At 34.9% G+C, this 20166-nt stretch overlaps 1 protein-coding gene across 6 annotated transcripts in view; it reads right to left on the bottom strand.

Moving 5' to 3' along the window:
- Positions 1 to 20166, bottom strand: part of BLTP1 (bridge-like lipid transfer protein family member 1) — a 205881-nt gene that overhangs the window by 22233 nt on the left and 163482 nt on the right. For 3 of the 6 annotated variants that reach the window (XM_064585015.1, XM_064585017.1, XM_064585016.1), the window contains 13 exons: positions 18474 to 18700; positions 17217 to 17347; positions 16027 to 16150; positions 14016 to 14125; positions 13257 to 13347; positions 12645 to 12707; positions 10300 to 10553; positions 9515 to 9730; positions 7838 to 8018; positions 6937 to 7138; positions 5071 to 5232; positions 3749 to 3888; positions 2475 to 2676 (listed from right to left, as the gene is read on the bottom strand). In XM_064585015.1, the coding sequence (XP_064441085.1) occupies positions 2475 to 2676; positions 3749 to 3888; positions 5071 to 5232; positions 6937 to 7138; positions 7838 to 8018; positions 9515 to 9730; positions 10300 to 10553; positions 12645 to 12707; positions 13257 to 13347; positions 14016 to 14125; positions 16027 to 16150; positions 17217 to 17347; positions 18474 to 18700 (2103 nt within the window). Of the gene's footprint in view, positions 1 to 2474; positions 2677 to 3748; positions 3889 to 5070; positions 5233 to 6936; positions 7139 to 7837; positions 8019 to 9514; positions 9731 to 10299; positions 10554 to 12644; positions 12708 to 13256; positions 13348 to 14015; positions 14126 to 16026; positions 16151 to 17216; positions 17348 to 17542; positions 17744 to 18473; positions 18701 to 20166 lie in introns of all 6 variants that reach the window. The other 3 variants (XM_064585020.1, XM_064585019.1, XM_064585018.1) reach the window with 3 other exon arrangements.

Here is a 20166-nt window from a genome sequence, read left to right as displayed (position 1 = left end):
CCTAAAGTGTTCATCATCCCAACTCTCTGCTTGGCTAACTCATACTCACTTCACATTTCCACTTAAAATATACTTGTTTGCTTGTTTTCTGTTTCTCCAAATTCAACTTAGGTTCCACATTAGCAGTGACATATCTGCTAGCTAGGTTCACTACCATCCATTCAACCTCTGGCATGGACCCAGGCCCCAGTAAAGTTCAATAAAGATCCTTTGAAAGAATGGATACTGTTGTGGCGTCTGGGTGGCTCAGTCAGTTAAGTGTCTGCTTTCAGCTCAGGTCATGATTTCAGGGTCCTAGGATCAAGCCCCAGGTCTGGCTCCCTGCTCAGCAGGGAGCCTGCTTCTTCCTCTGCCTCTGTCCCTCCCCCTGCTTGTGCTTCTTTATCTGAGAAGATAAATAAAAAATCTTAAAAAAAAGAATGGATACTATCATAACCTATACTTCTTATACATTTATTCTTATCATTATTCTTCCTGCATGTTTTATGATGATAAAATGAGGGATGCTATTTCATTTTTTTAAATTTTCTATAGAATCAAAATGTGGACATAAAAAATAGTCGCGCATTTCATATTCCTTTCACTACATATACTTAGTATGGTACATATATACACTACTACAATAATTTAAGTGTCAGTAATTTGTGGCATTTTGTCATTAAGAAAAAAAATGAATATCCCAACAGAGAAATGGACATGGGCATATTTCTCTCCAGCATTAGCCAATAAAGTAATAACACATAAAATAAAACCCCATTTTAGTCCATCACATTAACAATGATTAAAAATAAATTTAAAGCGTTAATGTTGGGAAGAATACAGTGAACCTGGTGTCTACACACACTGTGGTGAGGATGCAGAAATCTTATATTTACTAGAATAGTAAAACATATCAAACACTTTAAAAATGTTCACTCTCTCTGACTCAGGAATTCCACTTTTAAGAATTTATCCTAAGGATGTTGATTTATATATAAAGATATTCATCTCAATATTATTCACAAAATAGAAAACAAAAAGCCCAGGGAGTCTCAAATGTATGATCGAAATGATGGAATATCATGCAATCATTAAAATTATTTTAGAGATGAATATTTAATAATTTGGGAAAAACTTATATTTTAAGTTTTTAAAAGATACATAGCAGAAGAGATCATATTTAAATTTTGCCTGGGAAGAAGACTGTATCTACAAAAATGCGGGAGAGTAGGTAGGAAGTGATAATACTGGTTATCTAAGATAAAAGGATATTATTTTCATTTTTAGTACTCTTGTTTTCTGTATTCTCTATAACGAACAGTGAGTTAATTTTATAATCAAAAAGTAGGTTTTCAAAAACTGACACTACCACTCCAATATTTTATAGACTACAACACAATTCCAACAGCAATATTTTGGAGCTAAGTGTGACAGTGGGCAACCACATTTGCAAAAACTTATTTCTAAAATATCAACTTTTTTTTTTAAGATTTTTAAAAATTTATTTATTTGACAGAGACACAGCGAGAGAGGGAACACAAGCAGGGGGAGTGAGAGAGGGAGAAGCAGACTTCCCGCTGAGCAGGGAGCCCAGTGTGGGGCTCAATCCCAGGACCCTGGAATCATGACCTGAGCCGAAGGCAGACGCTTAACAACTGAGCCACCCAGGTGCCCCTAAAATATCAACTTTTTGTTTTCCTATTTTATGAGGAAAACTTTCAAAGATTCATGCAGCAAAGCAATGTTTTGTTTTAGCCATTTTTTCAGTGTCTTCTGACATTGCAAAATATCCCCTGGGGGCTTTTTTTAACCCCTGGTTATGAACCATTGTTTTAATGATAGCTCTCTTATTAATAATTATCAATTTTCACTCATTCTAGTCTCTTTAAGAATGGTCAATAAAATCTTTATCATTTGCATATGCAATCTTTCTATGATTTTTAGGGCAGAAATGACACTGAGCTTTAATACAGTGAACAGTGACTTTCTCACCAGGAAATCATCAGTTGTGTGTTAAAAACAAAACCTTTCATGAAATGGACATTTGAGTTATAAATATATATATATACATTATTACGATTACATACACACACACACACACAAACTACCCTTGATACAATTTTAATTCACTGTGATAAATTCTTGCATGATAACACTGTCTTCTTTTCCATTTGCAACACTGATTACTCTTAAATGTAAAAATAGAGCATAAGACATTCAAAAGTACTTAAACGTATAAAATGACATTTACTTCATAGTGCTTGTAGCGTGTACATTCAAACCAACCAAAAAATGCTATCCAACTGCCATTCACTTGTACCAAAATATACTCAAAAAACTTTGATCTCAATATATTTTTCTATAAATACTCTAATTCTCAAATATTCTCCTTTTCCAAGTTTATTTTTTTAGTAATATACACTAATCACTATTAAAATATTTATTTGAAAATAGTAGTTGGCTTTCTACCAGGGAATAAAAGAGTGTTTCTGTACCTGGTGTTCCAGTTTTGCTTGTAGAGGTCTTTGTTCCACTCTGAGTAGCATTACCTCCAGGGGATAAAGTCTCTGTGGGATACGTGGTCCCTAAAGTCTCCAGTTCGCCTCGGTTTGAAGAAAACACCAAATCCAGGGATGGTAGCTTTAGCATGCATTCTACTCTTGATACTGGTAAACAGCTAAACTTGATCTGTGAGGGCTAAAAAGTGCAGAAAGCCAAAAAAAAAAAAAAAAAAAAAATTTCACACTGGATTCCAAAAATGTAATTTCCACTTCAGTCCACATATAGCAAATTATTTGACACTTTAAAGGCTTTTTTTGTTTAATGTCCTAGCTTTTTCAAACAGATACATGATACATTAACCAAAATTTATTAACAAAATGGCATTTTAGGAATCACCTCTGAGTGCTAAATATTTAAGATATTTAGATGATTCAGAACATTAAAGATATCTATGTTCATATTATACTTGTTCATAATCAAATTTTTAAAGGAAATAATTCCTCTTATACTAAAATTTTTAAAAAGCTATTTAATAAGTTCTATAAACTCTCAAGCCCTCCCCCATTGCATGTTTTTATCATATCTTCAAAAGGCTAATGCAAAACTCCATCCTGAAGCCCTTTTGGCCAAACTGCTATTGTAGAAAATAGTTTGAACAGATGACCATTAGTGTTTCTTTTATTCTTGAGATTATCAGATTTTAATTGAAGGTAAACTGAAACCTGAAGTTTGGTTACAAGTAGTTTTCAAATCCTCTTTAATAAATGGACTCAATCATATGCTAATACAGTCCCAAAGGGCGACTGTTAAGACTGCATTTTACAATAAAATATTAAATAAAAATTCCATAACTTAGCAAAAATCTAACAAAGGTACTACTGTGTGACTTACATCTCAATTACACTTTATATTTGCCCCAAAAGGACCATAATGGCAAGAAATACAGGTGGCAAGAAATAAAAAAAGGGCATAAAGTTCTAAAAAAAAAGGGTTTTAACTTACACATTTTTATTTTTACCAAAAAAGTGTAAGATCTAAATTTTGAAAACCCAAAGATCTATGAACCTCCTCAGCAGAAAAGTAAATACACACACAAAATTGTACATATACTTCCCAGAGGTCCAGGTGATCTCTAAGCCAGTATAGGTTTACTAAAGGTCCATGAATCTAAGGTTAAAGAAACTTTAAGGGAAAAATGTTGGAAATATTCAAATAAACTTAAAAACATTTTTCTTTAAAACAGAAGGGAATAAATGAAGTATATCACCTGAACTCGTACATAAACCACAACATCTACAGGGAAAGAAGAGTAAGCAGATGTTGAAGATGATACTAATGATGTTGTTGATTCTTCCATAGGATCTGGTATTTCAAAATGTCCCATATCTTCATCTTGTGAACTGACAGCTGTTAAAATATTTAGTTTTATTATTAGGGCAAGGGCAAACTATTTTTTTTTTAAAGATTTATTTATTTATTTGAGAGAAAGAGAAAGAGAGTGTGCAAGCACGGGGGTGGGGGTGGGGAAGAGAATCTTAAGCAGACTCCACAATCAGTGTGGAGCCTGATGGGGTATTCCATCTCATGACCCTGAGATCATGATCTGAGCCAAAATCAATACTTGGACGCTTAACTGACTACACTAGCCAGACACTCTGGGAAAACTATTTATCAAAAGATCCTTTCTTGGGGCACATGGGTGGCTCAGTCGGTTATGCATCTGCTTTCGGCACAGGCATGGTCCCAGGGGCCTGGGATTGAGCCCCGCGTCAGGCTTCCAGCTCAGAGGGGAGCCCGCTTCTCCTCCTCCTTCTCCCTCTGCATTTTCCCCGTTTGTGCTCTCTGGCTCTCTCTCTTTCTCTCTGTCAAATAAATAAATAAAATCTTAAAAAAAAAATATCCTTTCTCTCATGCTAGTACTGAGATCAGGGATATGAACACACAGAACTGTGCTTCTGTAGCCCATCATTCTACACATCTTTCCCTATTCAAACCTCCTGCTCATTTCTCCAAATTCTAATTCCCCTCCTACTACAACAAACACTGTACAAAGAAAATTAAGCCTTTGCCCTCAAGAAGTTTCCAGTCCAAGAGGGAAGCTAATGTAGGAATTAAGGATGTTAATTTCGTCATTAACTAGCTGTGGCCGTGGGAAAATCATATAACCCTCACCAAGACTTAATTTATTTGTAAATGAGGACTAGATGATTTCTCAAGTTCTTTTCTTGATTTGTAAATGAGGACTAGATGATTTCTCAAGTTCTCTCTATAATTCTTGACTACTGAATATATTAATAATAATATATAACAGCATTAAAAATCCTTCTAAGTAATAGAATTTTAAAAATATTTGTGATGCAGGGGCACCTGGGTGGCTCAGTCGTTGAGCATCTGACTCTTGATTTAGGATCAGGTCATGATCTCAGGATTCTGAGATCAAGGTCCACGTTGGGTTCTGGACTGGGCATGGAGCCTGCTTAAGGTTCTCTCTCCCACTCCCTCTGCAACACCCCCTCCCTGACTCTGTGCTTGTGCTCTTAAAAAAAAAAAATTGTGATGGGGAAGTAAGTATATAAGGAGGATACTTACTTGTGTAATTCCTTTCAATTGGTGTAATTGGGATAGTTTCCAGAGCTTTTTCCAGAAAATCTAATAGGCAGGGACTAATAACCATTTCTTCTGGCAATGACTGAAGTGCTACCCAAGCATATAATTTGGCTGTTTTTACTCCTCCACTTCCTTTTCCTTTGGCTAGAACATTTACAAATGTGAGGTCAATTTAATAGTTCCCATACAACATATAATAATTTTGTGAGAAATTAGAACTATATATGACAGTTTAATCAGGTGAAGCACCTTATACCTAAACCATACAAGAATGCAATAAAAATAGCAGACTGATAGAAATGATATATTAATATTAGAATATAAAGATAATGATGCATATAAAACAATAGTTATTTCTACTTGCTCTAGGTCACAAATGTTGCTTCAATTTTTCAAATTTATAATTTGCTAAGCGTCTCATTTAGCATTATTTTGTCCACTTAAGAAGACACAGAGAAATCTGACAAACAATATTTTGTGTTAAGTGAGGAAAAATGTTGTTTTCAGGCTTTCCTATGTTCCTGCTGTTCTTAGCTTGTAGATTTTTACAATGCCTCCCTACATGGACTGCCATCCCTCTTTCACTTCTACATAACAAATATTTCTGTGTGAGTAGAATGAATGTAATAGCTAACTAAGATTTAGCTAACTTTGGCTTAGGTTTCCACCCTCAACATATATTAGTTTTGTAAACCAAGTAAATCAGCTCAACTTCTATGCACCTGAACTTTCTTCATTTATAAAATGGGGATAATATCTGTCCTGCACTTAATGGGCATAGATGTGCCTTGTCAATTCAAAAGTGATATAGAAAATTTTATGCATTATCACATTTATTAGCTATTTTATTGAGCATACAGGTCAGCCCTCTTCAGTGCGGAAGAAAACTACACAAGGGCATGAGTACCAGGAGGCAAGGGCCACTGGAAGCTATTTTGGAATCTGGCTACCACACCACATGAATAATACCTTATATGTATAGTAGAATTTCCAAGAAAAGGGATTATCAGACCAGACAAGAATTAGTTCAAAATGTTTCATTTGAGAGATGGAATTTGATATATAAATCTTTTAAGATATTGTGGAAGTGAATGTTTGTGACTTCTGAGGCTAAGCCATAAAAGATACTGCAACTTTAGTAGCTATGTTCTCTTTTGGATCACTCCTTTTGAGGGAAGTCAGTTCCCTTGTTATGGGAACACTCAAACAGCCCAGTGGACAGGCCCACATGGGGAGGAACTAAAGCACCAGTTTGCCCATCATGTGAATGGGATGTGATGGAAGTAGAACTTCCAGACCCAGTCGAGCATTCTGATGACTGCAGCCTTAGCCAACATCTTGACTGCAGTGTCACGAAAGACTGTAAAGTTAGATTCACCAGCCAAACTGCTCCTGAATTGCTGATCCACACACACTGTGTTTAAGGTTTTAAGCCACCAGGTTTGGGATCATTTGTTATGCAGTAACAGATAATTAATAAATGTGGTTAAGACCAATGTACTTTGTCTTAAAAGTATAAGTTTGATGCTTCCATCTAGATCATAATCTCCCATATATGAACTACATAAAAATTTTTCTAAATACATATAGATCTAAAAAGTTACGTAAATAAACTATTTAGCATAGTAAGTTTCTTTTAACACTGATATTCTAAGGTAGTATCAGTTTGAAAAATAGCCAAAGGTCAGGCCACACTTCCATATGTGAGTTTTATATAGTCATTATTGGCAAGTCTATGTGATCTTCTCTTTAACATGTAAATTTGCAAGAAATTCTCAATAGAGCAAGTAGGTGATGATTAAAAAGTTACCAAAAAAGTTAAAAATAACGTATATTTTCCTGAAATACCTGAGGGAATAGGTGGGGGTTGGGGAGGAAGTAAGGTGTTAGTCTTGCTCTGGACAGTGCAAGGTAAAGGAGGAGAAGGAGGAGATGGTGCACTATCTTTCATACCATACAGCTTGGACTCTTTAGAGAGGGTTCTTGGCAAGGAAGATCCTCTGGAGGCATTGGGTGATTCGGTCTTTAGTGTCTTGGAATTGTAATGCAACTGTATTAAGACAAATAAACTTTCAAAATTAAAATAATGAAGATGAGAAAAACCAACATATGTAGAAAAATGTGGAAGAACACCAATCCATGAGTCAGAAGACCCAGTTCCAGTTCTTACAAGTTAACGCTGTGATACTAGCAAGATTCTTAGCTGTTTTTCATTTAAAATTTAAAAAGTCATCCTAGATAATAAGTTCCTTCTTGCTTAATTTATAGGATTTTATAATTCTAAAATCTACAAAATAGGTGTTTAAGTTGGACTAGGAAAGGTTTAGCAAATGTAATGACTATCAATGCATAAAAAAGTAACTTCTTACTGACAAATTTTAATGGAAAAGCTGTATAAAAGAAGTGGCAACCTGCAATTTGGACGTTCTTATGTTCAGAATATAGCTATATCAGAGAAAAATGTTGGAAAGTCTCACTTTTCTTCTTTTAATTTTTTAAATTTTATTATGTTTTGTTAATCACCATACATTACATCATTAGTTTTTGATGTAGCGTTCCATGATTCATTGTTTGCATATAACACCCAGTGCTCCATTCAGTACGTGCCCTGCTTAATACCCATCACCAGGCTAACTCATCCCCCCCTCCCCCCCAGGAAAGTCTCACTTTAATAGGTAAAGGAAGAACACGTACGACAGAAAATAAACACTGCTAAGAATAATCTAATCCTAGACTTTTAGGTTTTTACCTTTACATCAACTCCAGGAATGTAAAAAACTGTTGTTTCTAAGTCACTAGACTTTGTCTGTAGAGATGATGGCACTTTCTTGCCAGTCATTAAATGGGTGGTAGAAGCATAATTAGTTTGAAACTTCTTCTTTTTTGAAGGAGAATCTTGATCTAAACTCCTGGAACTTCTATCATAACTCCTATAAATAGAAAAATGATTTTTATCTTGTAAAAAAACGCATTTATCTCCTTTTGTTTAAAATCAAACTTTTACTTATACAGTAAATGGAATGTAGTCCTTCATTAATAAAGTTGAAAAAGGAAAGCTCATTAGTGCCCGCTGCTAACCTGGCTAACACCGTCATGGATGATGTTCATGTCGTGTGCTCTGCAGCTACACAGGGCAGCCACCTTTAGTCTTTCCTGAGGTCGCAGGTGTTTCACATGAACATGTTAGATTGAGCCAAATGAAATTGCCCTCTACATAGGTAAAACCAGCTGAATATAAGCAAAGTATTATAATGAATTAACATGCTTTTTATCATTACTACTACATTTGTAGGAATTTAACTGCTTGAGTGCCTTTTTATCTTCTCATTTTATAAAACCCTCCTTAGACAAAAAGACAATTTTTTTTTTTTTTAAAGTAATCTCTATACCCAACATGGGGCTCAAACTCACAACCCTGAGGATCAAGAGTCCCATGGTCTACCAACTGAGCCTGCCTGGTGCCTGTAAAAATCTTTTATTATGAAAAATTTCAAACATGCAAAAAGTAAACAGAATGGTAAACTGTGAACCCCTATGGCTCTATCTCCCAGCTTCAACAATTGTCAGCATTCTGCCCCTTTTTTTAATCGACATTTCCACCCACTCCCCATCTATCCTCTCAATTAGTATTTTCTTTAGCTCTTTTTTAGATTAGGAAAGAAAAGCAAACATTCAAAGAAAAAATAATCTAATCTTAAGCCTCTTTATACCACCACTTTTTCAATGATGGGGACAAACGGTAAAGCTGCAGTTATATCCTGAACCACATTCCAGTATAATGAGGCCTCTCTGTCCCCCAGTTTCCCAATCTTGTTTTTCTGAATTCATCAAAATTCTGAATAACCAAGATATCTCTGAGTACTGCACTGTTCTTTAAAACAGGAATGTGCACAATACAAGAACAGAGACTGAGAAATTTGGGCTTATTTAAAGGAGAATTACAAAGATACAACTCTTTTAATTAAATTGCTAGAATCTAAAGCAGAAATGCATTTCTAGTTGCCAGAAAACTTTATACACTTGTTTATTTATTAATTATTTATTTATTTATTTAAAGATTTTATTTATTCACTTGAGACACAGAGCTAGAGAGAGAGAGAGAGAGAGCATGAGCAGGGAGAGAGAGAAGCAGGCTCCTCGCTGAGCAGGGAGTCCGATGTAGGGCTCGATCCCAGGACCCTGGGATCATGACCTGAGCCGAAGGCAGAAGCTTAACCATCTGAGCCACCCAGGCGCCCCTATACACTTGTTTAAAGAAACAGTATGTTTATACAAATAACCACTCAAACTTACAACTATGATTAAATCCACTCTTTAAATCTGTATTTTGGGACATGGGTGAAAAAGTTCTTTGTGATTCAGTGATATATCAATAGTATTTCTAACAAATGAAGTTACATGTATCCTTTTCTGACCAATTTATTACCTTCTCAAGCTTATATCGTCATGTTCTTGTAGAAGGGTAGTTGGGTGGAGCACACATTTTCCACTATCAATTTCGACCCGTATATCAAGTTCAAAGTCAATATTTCTCTCTGTAGCAGTGCCACTGAGACTTCGGTTGACTGGAGTTGTGGGCCAGCGTTCTGTAAATAGTTGATGAACAGCAGCAAAGCCTGTTGCTTTTTTACGAGATGTATGTCTAGAGAAAGAACAATTGATCGCTACATTGTATTAAATTGGAAGAATTTCCAACAACCTATTTCCCAATATATTATGTCAGCAACAGTCTGTAAATAAATTTTACCTGTTTTACAAATTCATACATTTTACTCAACTAGCTCATACTAATTGAAGTTTTTCCTAAGTTTGATGTAGTTACATTTTTATTCAACAACGATGCACTCAGTAACTATTATGTGCCAGGTGATGTGCTAGGTGCTGAGGACACAGGCATAATCACTGCTATTAAGGAGTCTGAATATCAGTGTATGAACTATAGTCTATATTTTTGAGGAGGTTTCATTTTTGAAAATTGTAAAATGCTATTTTCCTGATTTTATTAAAAGAACGAAGAATAGGGAAAGAAAAAAATAATGTCACATGGAGCTAAATTACATTAGTAAACCATGACTATGTCTCTTAGTCTCACTCTGGCTAGGTACATTAAAATTTTTTCTGTAAAATTTAATAGTTATACATAATGCTTTAAAGTTCAATTCTAGACTCTGAAATGTTACCTATGGCTCTCAAAATAAAAAGGTCACTTACGAGGGTTTCCTGTAAATATAAAACCTTTCCCTCTCATGGTCTTCATCCTTTTCATCCTTCTCAGAATCTTCACTAGTAGAAGACAAACTGTCATCCCGTCGGCCCTCTTCAGGTTGGAAAGGAATGCCTGATGAATAGCCTCCTGGAGTTTTGGGAGAACTGAACACGGAATATGATCCTTCACTATTTGAGGAGTAATGGGATGGACCTTCAACAGTTACTGACAAAAGGTCCAGTTCTGTTTCCTCTGGAAACTGTAAAAAGAGAAGACATGGATCAGGTTCATATTACACATCTCTTCTTAATTAAAAAAAGAAAAAGAAAAAAATATATGTGTAAACATTTAAAGTTCTCTCAGAGTTGAATTTCCTCACTCTGAACTAAAAGAAAAGTCATATGAAATGGCACACCAAGAAAGGAAGCAGGTCTTAACCACAGAAAGTATTACTACTAACATACTAAAAATTAGAGTGAAATATTACGTTATATAAGCTTATATCAGCCTGTTACTTAGTACATACTATGTAATTCTTTAAGCATAAGTTAAACATGCTGTGGAGACAAAGCAAATAATGTTGATCAACCATAAATCAGAAGGGCAAGAGAGCAATTAGTGATGGAGGAGCACGCAGTGTCTGTACAGAAAGTGCTTCATGATTCCAGATGCTTTTTATAGATAGCTTTTAAAAATGAGTCCCTAATTGGCTGTAGACAGATGTGCCAGTCATTATGTAATTAAAGATATCAATCAGTCCAACTTAAGAGTACTATTTTTTAAGGTTAATACTTTTTTATAAACACTATGTCACTGAGAATTGCACTAGGAGGCCATTGTATTTAAGTAGATCAAAAAAGAAACAACAATAACAACAACAACACTTCCTATGATCTAATTTGTAGTCCCACTTTTGAGAGTTGCTTAAATACCCTTTGAAAATGTGATAAGCCTTTGTAAAGTGTTATGTGCAAGGTAATGTAATTTATTGACTCTATTAGATACAACAAAATTAGATACATGAAAATAGAGTACTATAATAAAAATTTCAAACATGTAGAATTCAGCTTTTCCTCACTTTTTATAATATACATGTTATTTAGTAAATAAGTAAAAGATTTTATTTATCAGAACATCTTTAAAATTTACATTTTTAAAAGTAAGAATCTGTTTTATGTTTATATATATATTTTATATTTATTTTTGTTTAATCTTTCTTTTATATTTATTTTACATTTAACCATGCCTTAGTGATCTATTTTATAATTTGTGATTTTTATATACTATTTTTTACAAATAGCATACACTACTATTTAAAAATAGGACTTGAACTGATTCAAATATTAATGCCTTTAAGAATTACTTAATCATTTCAAAATATACACATAAATCAAATCATTAGTTTTACATCTGAAACTGATATAATGTTGTATGTCTCAATAAAAAAAAATCAGATGGGGAAAAATCAATTAGGAGAATCCCTCAACTCAATTCTGTAAATGATTTATTTCCAAGTTCGTTTTTACAAAAAAAAAGGACATGTTTATCAAGCTCCCTATAATCTCATAGATCTAAAACAAAATTCAGTTTGACTACATTCAGTGTAACTACGGGATATGTACTAAAACTATAGCTTAAGAGGGCAGGAAAACAAAATGTACATGAAATAAGTGCCAATTTGTAATGTAACTTGACAGAAAATTCCTAGACAAAGGTTTATATACCTAGAGTACAGATCTATTTTTAAAATTTAATTTTACTTTCATTACTTATATTTAGGGAAAATATACAGTTCATAAAAATGTTAATTCAACTTATAAGTCCTTGTGTAGCACATTTTCCATACTGTTTTGAACATAATTTTTAAATGGATTGTTTTTATAAATGTATGTTTTATATGTATATAGTGACTCCAAAGAAATAACATTCAATGATTAATCTGTTGTTCTGAGAGAAGTTTGATTCTAGTTTCTGTTAGTTAAAATTCTTTTTTTAAAGAAAAGATTCATTTTGTGGTTGAATGTAGAGAAAAGAGATTCACTTAGGGATTAGCAAATAACTAACAGCAGTTTTTGACTTATGATTTGGTTAATCTGGTAAGCTGATTTAGTCTTTAATTTTGGAGACTCAGTAATTAATATCATACAAAGAAATACAGAACTAAAATATATTCATGCAAGAGCTTATAAAACATACATGATGAAAAAGAATTCAAACAATCTTAAAGCTTTATGTAAAATATTTTTGACGTCTGAGTTTAGTATAAAATGAGAGGAAGACATTTTGAAAGCAGATTTTCAGGGTGGTTAATTAGTTTTAAAGCAAAATTTACATTGTTCTTAATAAGTACCTGAAAATACCCTTCCCCAGGACAGCTGGATTGTGGCGTACTTCCCCATATTGTTTTTTTCAACTTAATTAAAATAATAAGAAAATATATAAAAACTCACGAAAAATAAAAAGACAATGGTTTAAAAGCAAAGAAACATTCAAAAAACAAACATGTTAATGTAAATTTTTACATATATAAAATTAAATATAGCTTTTAAGCTGACCTTTTGACTTCTGGTTTCTGCTATTACCTCTATATATTCTGAACTAAAATACATAATAAGATAAATACATAAAGTATAAACATTCCACATTTACACTTGTGTAAAAGACCTAGTTTAATGTGGATTCATACTTGAAAGGAAAATTATTCAACAAAGTCCTTCCACCTAAGAGCAACCAGTACGGAATCTTTATTCTAGGTGCAAAACACGAACATGAGCAGCACGGCTCTCAAATGATAGCACAGAGGCAGTGTCCTGCTGTTTGGTAATTCAAAGGCACTTCACCCATCACAACTGGCACTTTCATTGTAGGAATTCGTATTTTGAAACTGTGTAACTACTATGATTTCATTATTACTAAAAACTATTTGGCACTGTGTATCTCTAACAAATAATCTCTCTCTTACTGTATCTTGGATATTGAAAGTTACTCTGGGTCCAGGAGATGCTGCATCCACACGGATTTCAGGGAGCTCCTCAGTTTCTCCTATTCGAGAACTGGAAGTAAAATATAAAGTTATAAAACATTAATAATAGTCTTTTTAAAAAAAGTCCCTGGACTTAATGAAAGTCTAGCAAATGACAGTAACATTCTAAATATTTCTGAATATTTACCTTATCCAAGGATTAAATTTTTGGTATCCCATTTCTGAATCTTTAGCATCCCATAAAAAAAAAACCACTGAATATTTTAATTAATGTGAGATTTTCTGAAACTAAACCATATAAAAGAATTTATACTTCTTACTTTAAGTGCTCATTAATTAGTAAGACAGTTTTTTTCTCTAATATGTAGAATTTCCATTTTTTTATATGCTAAATGTGTATGTAGTCACACCTTTTCTAAAATGGCAAACTTACAGCAGCAGCTACTAATTTGCCCATACTCATTTCCTTGGATAGTCTGTAAGTTTACACATAAGCTTGTCTAAATAGCAATGTACTTCTTTACTAAAAAGTACATGGTGATTCTGGTATAAATAGAGGAATTCCTCAAATAAACTTTTTAGTTTGACAGTATCCATTATTACCAGTATTTGACTAATAAGTTTCATTTTTACTCCCTTATGTAATTTCCCCAATTAGAACATAATAAATAAGTAGTGGACCTTCATAAAGGAGTCAGCAATTTTATTACTTGTTTCAGTAGTGGAAATATATATTACCTTGCCCTTTCCATTCGTTTAAGAGGAGGTCTTCCAGAAGCAGAAATGCTTTTTGAACGGCTATAACTTGGTTTGTAACCCAAACCCCACTTATCCTTTAGAGAAGCAGCCTAATGAAATGGGAGAGGAAGAGTGACTTTAGACGTTGCTTATGTCATAATATCTGACTACAGATAAAATATTCTATCAACAAAATAGTGTTTCCTCCAAGTCAATAACATGTTACTTTAAATTTGACTTTAAATGTCACTTAACAGTATATAGATGGATCAAAGTAGAGCAGGGCTCTGCTACTTTTTAGTCCTAATGTCAATTAGAAGGGCTGTACAATGGAAATACAATTCACCGTCTGGCCTGAGAGAGAAAAGAAAAAGATTGGGAGCAGGCACGAGGGGTACAGAAATAAGGTGAGAAGAAAGGAAACAAAAAGGAAAGAAAGGCAAAACAAAATGAGAATTAAAAGGAAAGATTCTGGGAGAAAGCTGGGTGGTGGGAGGAGGTGAAAGGGAGATCAGAGGAGAGCAGGAGGGAGAGAGGGAGAGGCTGGGGTGGGGGGGGCATCGATCATCTCAAGTACCACCCACGGGCACCCCTGCCACGGCACTCCATTACAGGAAAGGAAAGGAAGGGGTGACCTCAACACTCTACTTGTCTCCAAATCTCTCTTCTCCAAATGTGTAGTTGGGGGCTAGATAATGAAAAGATTCCAAGACAATGGAGATTTGGAATGCAAGAGGACTGAGGGGGAAGTGAGGGGGGAAAGACAGATGAGATACATGCTAAGAACACTGATAAAACTTCGAGAATTTCCCTAATTCTCTCTACCTAGATTTTATTTTTAGCAGACAATTACCAAGTATAAACTACCTTATAAATAGTACATAAGCAGTATTTTAATTCTATTGTATGATTGTTAGGTATATAGTAGCGAAAATTTTAAACACAGACTTATGCATTACAGATCATCACTATCCATTTATTACCATCAGAAGCCAGGGATGAATAACTCATATTGGATTTTATCTTCTATTTGAATAAATAATTTAGAACAGTATTCAAACTAGGGTGTCTGGGAGTTTGGGGTGATCAAGAAAGTTCAAGCCAATGAACCCTGGATCCCTGCAACCTTTCCCCCCTTCCTCTGGCCCAACCAGCTCTGATTTAATGTTTTTTATGTATTAGGGTGCCACCAAAAAATGAAGGGTTCTGTTGATTATTTAAAAAAAAAAAATAAGGTTAAGAACCTATCTTTATTGAAAAAAGTAGTTTTTCCACTAACAAGACCACCTTGATCCAAGGAAACCTACCTCCATTTAAATACATTTTAGAACTATTTTCTACTATATGTTTATAGAATATCTATCTACATATTTATTTCACTTGTTCAGCAATTGGACTAAATCCCAAAAAATGTGGTAGGAAATGGGGTCAAAGATAAATAACTTGTTATTTATGAGACTCAAATTCTAGTTAGGACAACTAAATGTGCAAAGAAAAGAGAATGAAGTGCTGAGAGTACATAGTGGCTGAGAGGTAAAGTCAACTTTGGAAAATGGGATAGGAGTAGAATGGGCATCTCAAAAGACTCATACTGAGATACAGACTGAAAAGAAAGTGTGGTTTTATGAAAGGTGGACAAAAGACAGTGGCTAAGGACAGACTGTAGAGTCCCACTGTTTGGGTTTAATCTTGGCTCCACCAAGATTGATAGCTGTATAACCTTGGACAAATTATTTGACTTCTCTCTGTCTCAGTTTCCTCATTTTTAAAATGGGGAAAATAATACAAGCTACTTCATATGGCTATTGTAAAGATTTAATGGGTTGTTAAATGTAAAGTGCTTTAAACAGTGCCTAGTACATAGTAGATATGAGATGTACAAATCAAGTGGTTACTATCACCAGCAATGGAGAAAGAAAGAGAACTTCAGTATGGTCACAAAGTCTCATAAAGTAAAAAATAAAAGAATGGTCTACTCCAATAATAAAATTCTTCTTAAATGTTTACTCACTCGCATACTCGACCTCCGTAATTTCTTACGAACGTCTCTTCGAATATCATTCACAGCAACAGATTCTAACTGTTGATAACGCTGAATTTCCTGGTTTATGGTTCCCTCGCTTGCACCTAATTTTCTGGATGCAAAACAAATATGGCAATTAGTGTAAAGAGGTAACGGAGTAAGAATGATTTATATTTGCTCCACAGAGTATCAAAGATTATATATGGACAGGCCAAATCCTCCATAACTTTTAACACCTTGGTGATCTCATTTATAAATTAAAAGGGTTGTACCAGCCCAAATCCAGTTTTCTCCATATTTAAAATTCTATGATTCTATTATTAAAAAATATTATATTAAAAATCATTACACATACTTAAGATCACCTAGTAAACTGTAAAAAAAAACCCTCTAATATTTTAGGAAATGGCTCTTTCTCACCTCTGCATTAAGAATCTCTATGACAACTTTATGAAAGCTATGGACCCACTCTGCAGAATAATGTCTGTATGTAAAATTCTACATAAATTTAAGCATCAGGTACAATTTAAAGGGCGGAAGTATATTTTGCTTCAAGTCATTTTTAACCCCTGAGAGCAAAACTCAAACTGTAATGTAAGTCAACAGGAAAATGTGAGTCACTGTATCATCATTAATTTACAGATGAGTTTTTAGGTAATACCTATCATTGTACAAAACGCACATATTTGTCTAGAGTCCCTGAATGCAAAACCTCTGACACAGGTGGTGTATGAAGATTAGAAAAGATGTAATGAATCATTGAACACTACATTAAAAACTAATGATGTATTATAGGTTGGCTAACTGAACATAAAAAAAAAATTTACATTCCAGAAATATCAATGTTAGCAAAAGACTAACATATATGTTAACATACACATGTGAAGTTATATGTAGGTATATATACATATGCAGAGATATGTATATGTGATACACAGTCTGTCATGAACTGCCCAGAAATGGGGAGTTGTGATGAGTGCTGCACCAGGACTTCAAGCCTAACTTCATCACTAATGAATGTATGATCTCAGGCAAGTTATCAAACTCTACTGGACCTTGGTGACCTCATTTATAAAATAAAGGGGTTGTACTAGCCCAAATCCAGTTTTCTCCATATTTAAAATTCTATGATTTTATTATTAAAAATATTATATTATATTAAAAATCATTACACATACTTAAGATCATCTATTACTTTGGCCTGTTCATTCAGTTCTCTGATATCCACTATACGCTTCATAATTTTTCTTCCTCTAAGTTCTCCTGGTTGGCTACAAGATGCTCCTTGTCTTCGATAATCTACAGCTTCCTGTAAAATCAAAAGCATGTCTGTCAATACCATCCTCAGGTCACATAGGCAAATCTATACTATCACAAAAATAACACCTTAAATCAAAGGAAGCATGCAAGAATCAAAGCCATCTATATCAAGTAAGATGATTGGAATTCTCCAGTGATTCAAATCCCTTCATTTTCACAAGGAATCTATGTAGTTGCTACCTACGTTTCCCCATGAGTGAGCTCTGCATGCTTTCAAATGGGACTGGCTAGACTGAGGGGAGCCCCACATCTCTGGGTCACACAGATACTCTGCAGGAACAGAATAGCGCTGATTTGGGGGCGTCAGGCCTAGCAGATGATTTACAAGTCGCTGCCCAAAGGTGAGCTTGTGGCCATCTCCACTTACTGAACTTCCATCTGAACTCTAAATGATAAACAGTAACATTAATTTTTTGAAAATTTCTTTCTAAAAACAAGACTATTTCATGAAACAATAGTTAAAAGATACTTAAATTTTTTTAAACCAATACCAGAACAAAAGCAAAGAGTAATTTGCCTTTTAACTACCAAATAATTTATACTATATACAGTATAGAGGGAAATACATCTTTTTAAATGTATATTTTGTGTGCATGCACTTTGCTTTTCAGATTCATTTTTTAGCACCTTTATTGAGATACAATCCACATGTCATAAAATTCACCCATTTAAAATGTAAAATTCAGTGGTTTTGAGTATATTCACAAAGTTGTACAACTGTCACCACAATCTGTTTAGAACATTTTCACCACCCCAAATGAAACATCACAACTAACAGCAGTCTTTCTCCATTCCCCATCCCCAACTCTCCCAGCCCTCAGCAACCACTAATGTACTGTCTATCTACAGGTTTGCTTACACTTTGGCTTTTAACGTTAGTACATTACTTGTAGGTTAAGGCACAAGTTTGTTGACAGTTATTATGAAAACTATCAATGAAAAGACAATATTATGAAATTAAAAAACAACATTATAAAATATAGACCCAGGGAACCACCACTCTCTCCCTTCCTCTACAATTATCAACTACAATATAATAAATAACATTAAGTCAATCTTTTCCTTGTCTCAGGGTAAAGGCCAGTCCAGAAAAGTCTAACAGTGAGTTTACTTACAGTATGGATAGTGGGAGACATAGTATCAACTTCATCCTCATCTGACAGGTCAGCTATGTTCACTGAATTTAGATCAGCAATGTCATCTATGTCCTCCTCTCCTGTCAGGGTCGTAAGGGTATTGCCCAGAGCATTAAGTCTTTTGCCAATGTTAGGATCCATGTGGACATCGATCCCACACATTTTCCACAAAACATTGAGTGTCCATGTTCCAGCACTACTACTTTCTGTTTAAACAAAGAGAAGTGGCATTTTTGGTAAGTCTTGAAATTTAACTCAATCTATATTTAAGGAATAAAGTGGATGATGGCCTTGTGTAACAACTAATCTCTCTCACAGCTAGGTCTGGGATTGATTTCCCTTTGCAGAGTGTGCATCTCTTGTTCCCTCTGTGCAGCACCCTTCTTTCTCCTGTGAACTATGGATTCTCTCTTCTCCCTGCTCCCAAACTGATCTACCCTCCCATGGCTGTAGTGGGAATTGCCATGACCCTCACTCATTAGCCAGAATGAGATAAGTAGGCCAGGTGAGAGTCAAGGTTGGGAAACTAAAACCCTTCCCTGGACTTCAGAAAACAATGGTCCCTCTCTAAAGATTGAACGTGGGGGAGTGAGGCTCATGAGCTCATGGCAGCCATGTCTCCAGCCGTGTGTAAGGAGGAGATCAGCAGTATGAAGAAAATGAAGCAGCCAGAGAGGAGCAAAGAAAAGAGCCCTGGTGGCAATTGAAATCTTGGATCCAGGAGTTCCTGAGGGCCCCTAAATTGACCTGGTTCCTTATCTTCACTGAGATAGCCATTCCTAAGTTTAACTGTGATCTCTACATACCCTTTTAATAAACTCCTCCCTTTTGGTTAAGCTAGTTTGTGTGCCTTGTCGTCACTTATAAACCAGAGTCCTGACAAAGACTTTTATGTGGCCTTTCTCCAAATATGTGTGTGTTCACCTCAGTCATCACCCTTTCTTTCTAACGTTACTCCTGGAAATTTCTTTTTTTTTTTTTTCCAAAGATGTTTATTTATTTATTTGACAGAGAGAGAGACAGCGAGAGAGGGAACACAAGCAGGGAGAGTGGGAGAGGGAGAAGCAGACCTCCCGTTGAGCAGGGAGCCTGTGCGGGGCTCGATGCAGGTCTCGATCCCAGGACCCTGGGATCATGACCTGAGTCGAAGGCAGACGCTTAACGCCTGAGCCACCCATGCACCCCACTCCTGGAAATTTCTTAAACTCTTCTTCAGTTCTCCATCAGTGGGACTGTTGGCCTTGCTACTTTCTGAGACAATTTACTTAGGATGAGCACCAAGGCTAGGCTTGGGGAGGACAACAGGAAATAGTAAGGAGAGAAAGGAAATCTACTAACTTTAATCAGCTTCTACTCGTGCTGACATTTTAAGAGCCCTTAAATAAATATCTTCCTTTAGCTTACCCTTACTTTATACCAAGTAAAATCAAAATCAATAAAAATTTACATTAGACAAGTTATAACTTCCAGAGTTATCTCCTAACCAGTTTCCTAAGATTTTTTTCCTTTCTCATCCTTGGAAGTGTCTTTCTTGCTCACAAAAATTCAGTGGCTCTCCCACTGTCCACCAAATTAAGTCCAGACTCCTTAATTTGAGATTTAACATTTTTCCCATATTATTTTTCACATAACTCTGTTCCACCCAGGCTGGACAATTCTAACTAGACACCGT

The sequence above is a fragment of the Mirounga angustirostris genome, unplaced genomic scaffold (genome assembly GCF_029215605.1).
Source record: "Mirounga angustirostris isolate CCGP_5_RB_7025 unplaced genomic scaffold, mMirAng1.0.hap1 SCAF_2, whole genome shotgun sequence".
NCBI lineage: Eukaryota > Metazoa > Chordata > Mammalia > Carnivora > Phocidae > Mirounga > Mirounga angustirostris.
Note: the sequence above shows the minus strand (reverse complement) of the source record. Positions and strands in the feature narration are given on the sequence as shown.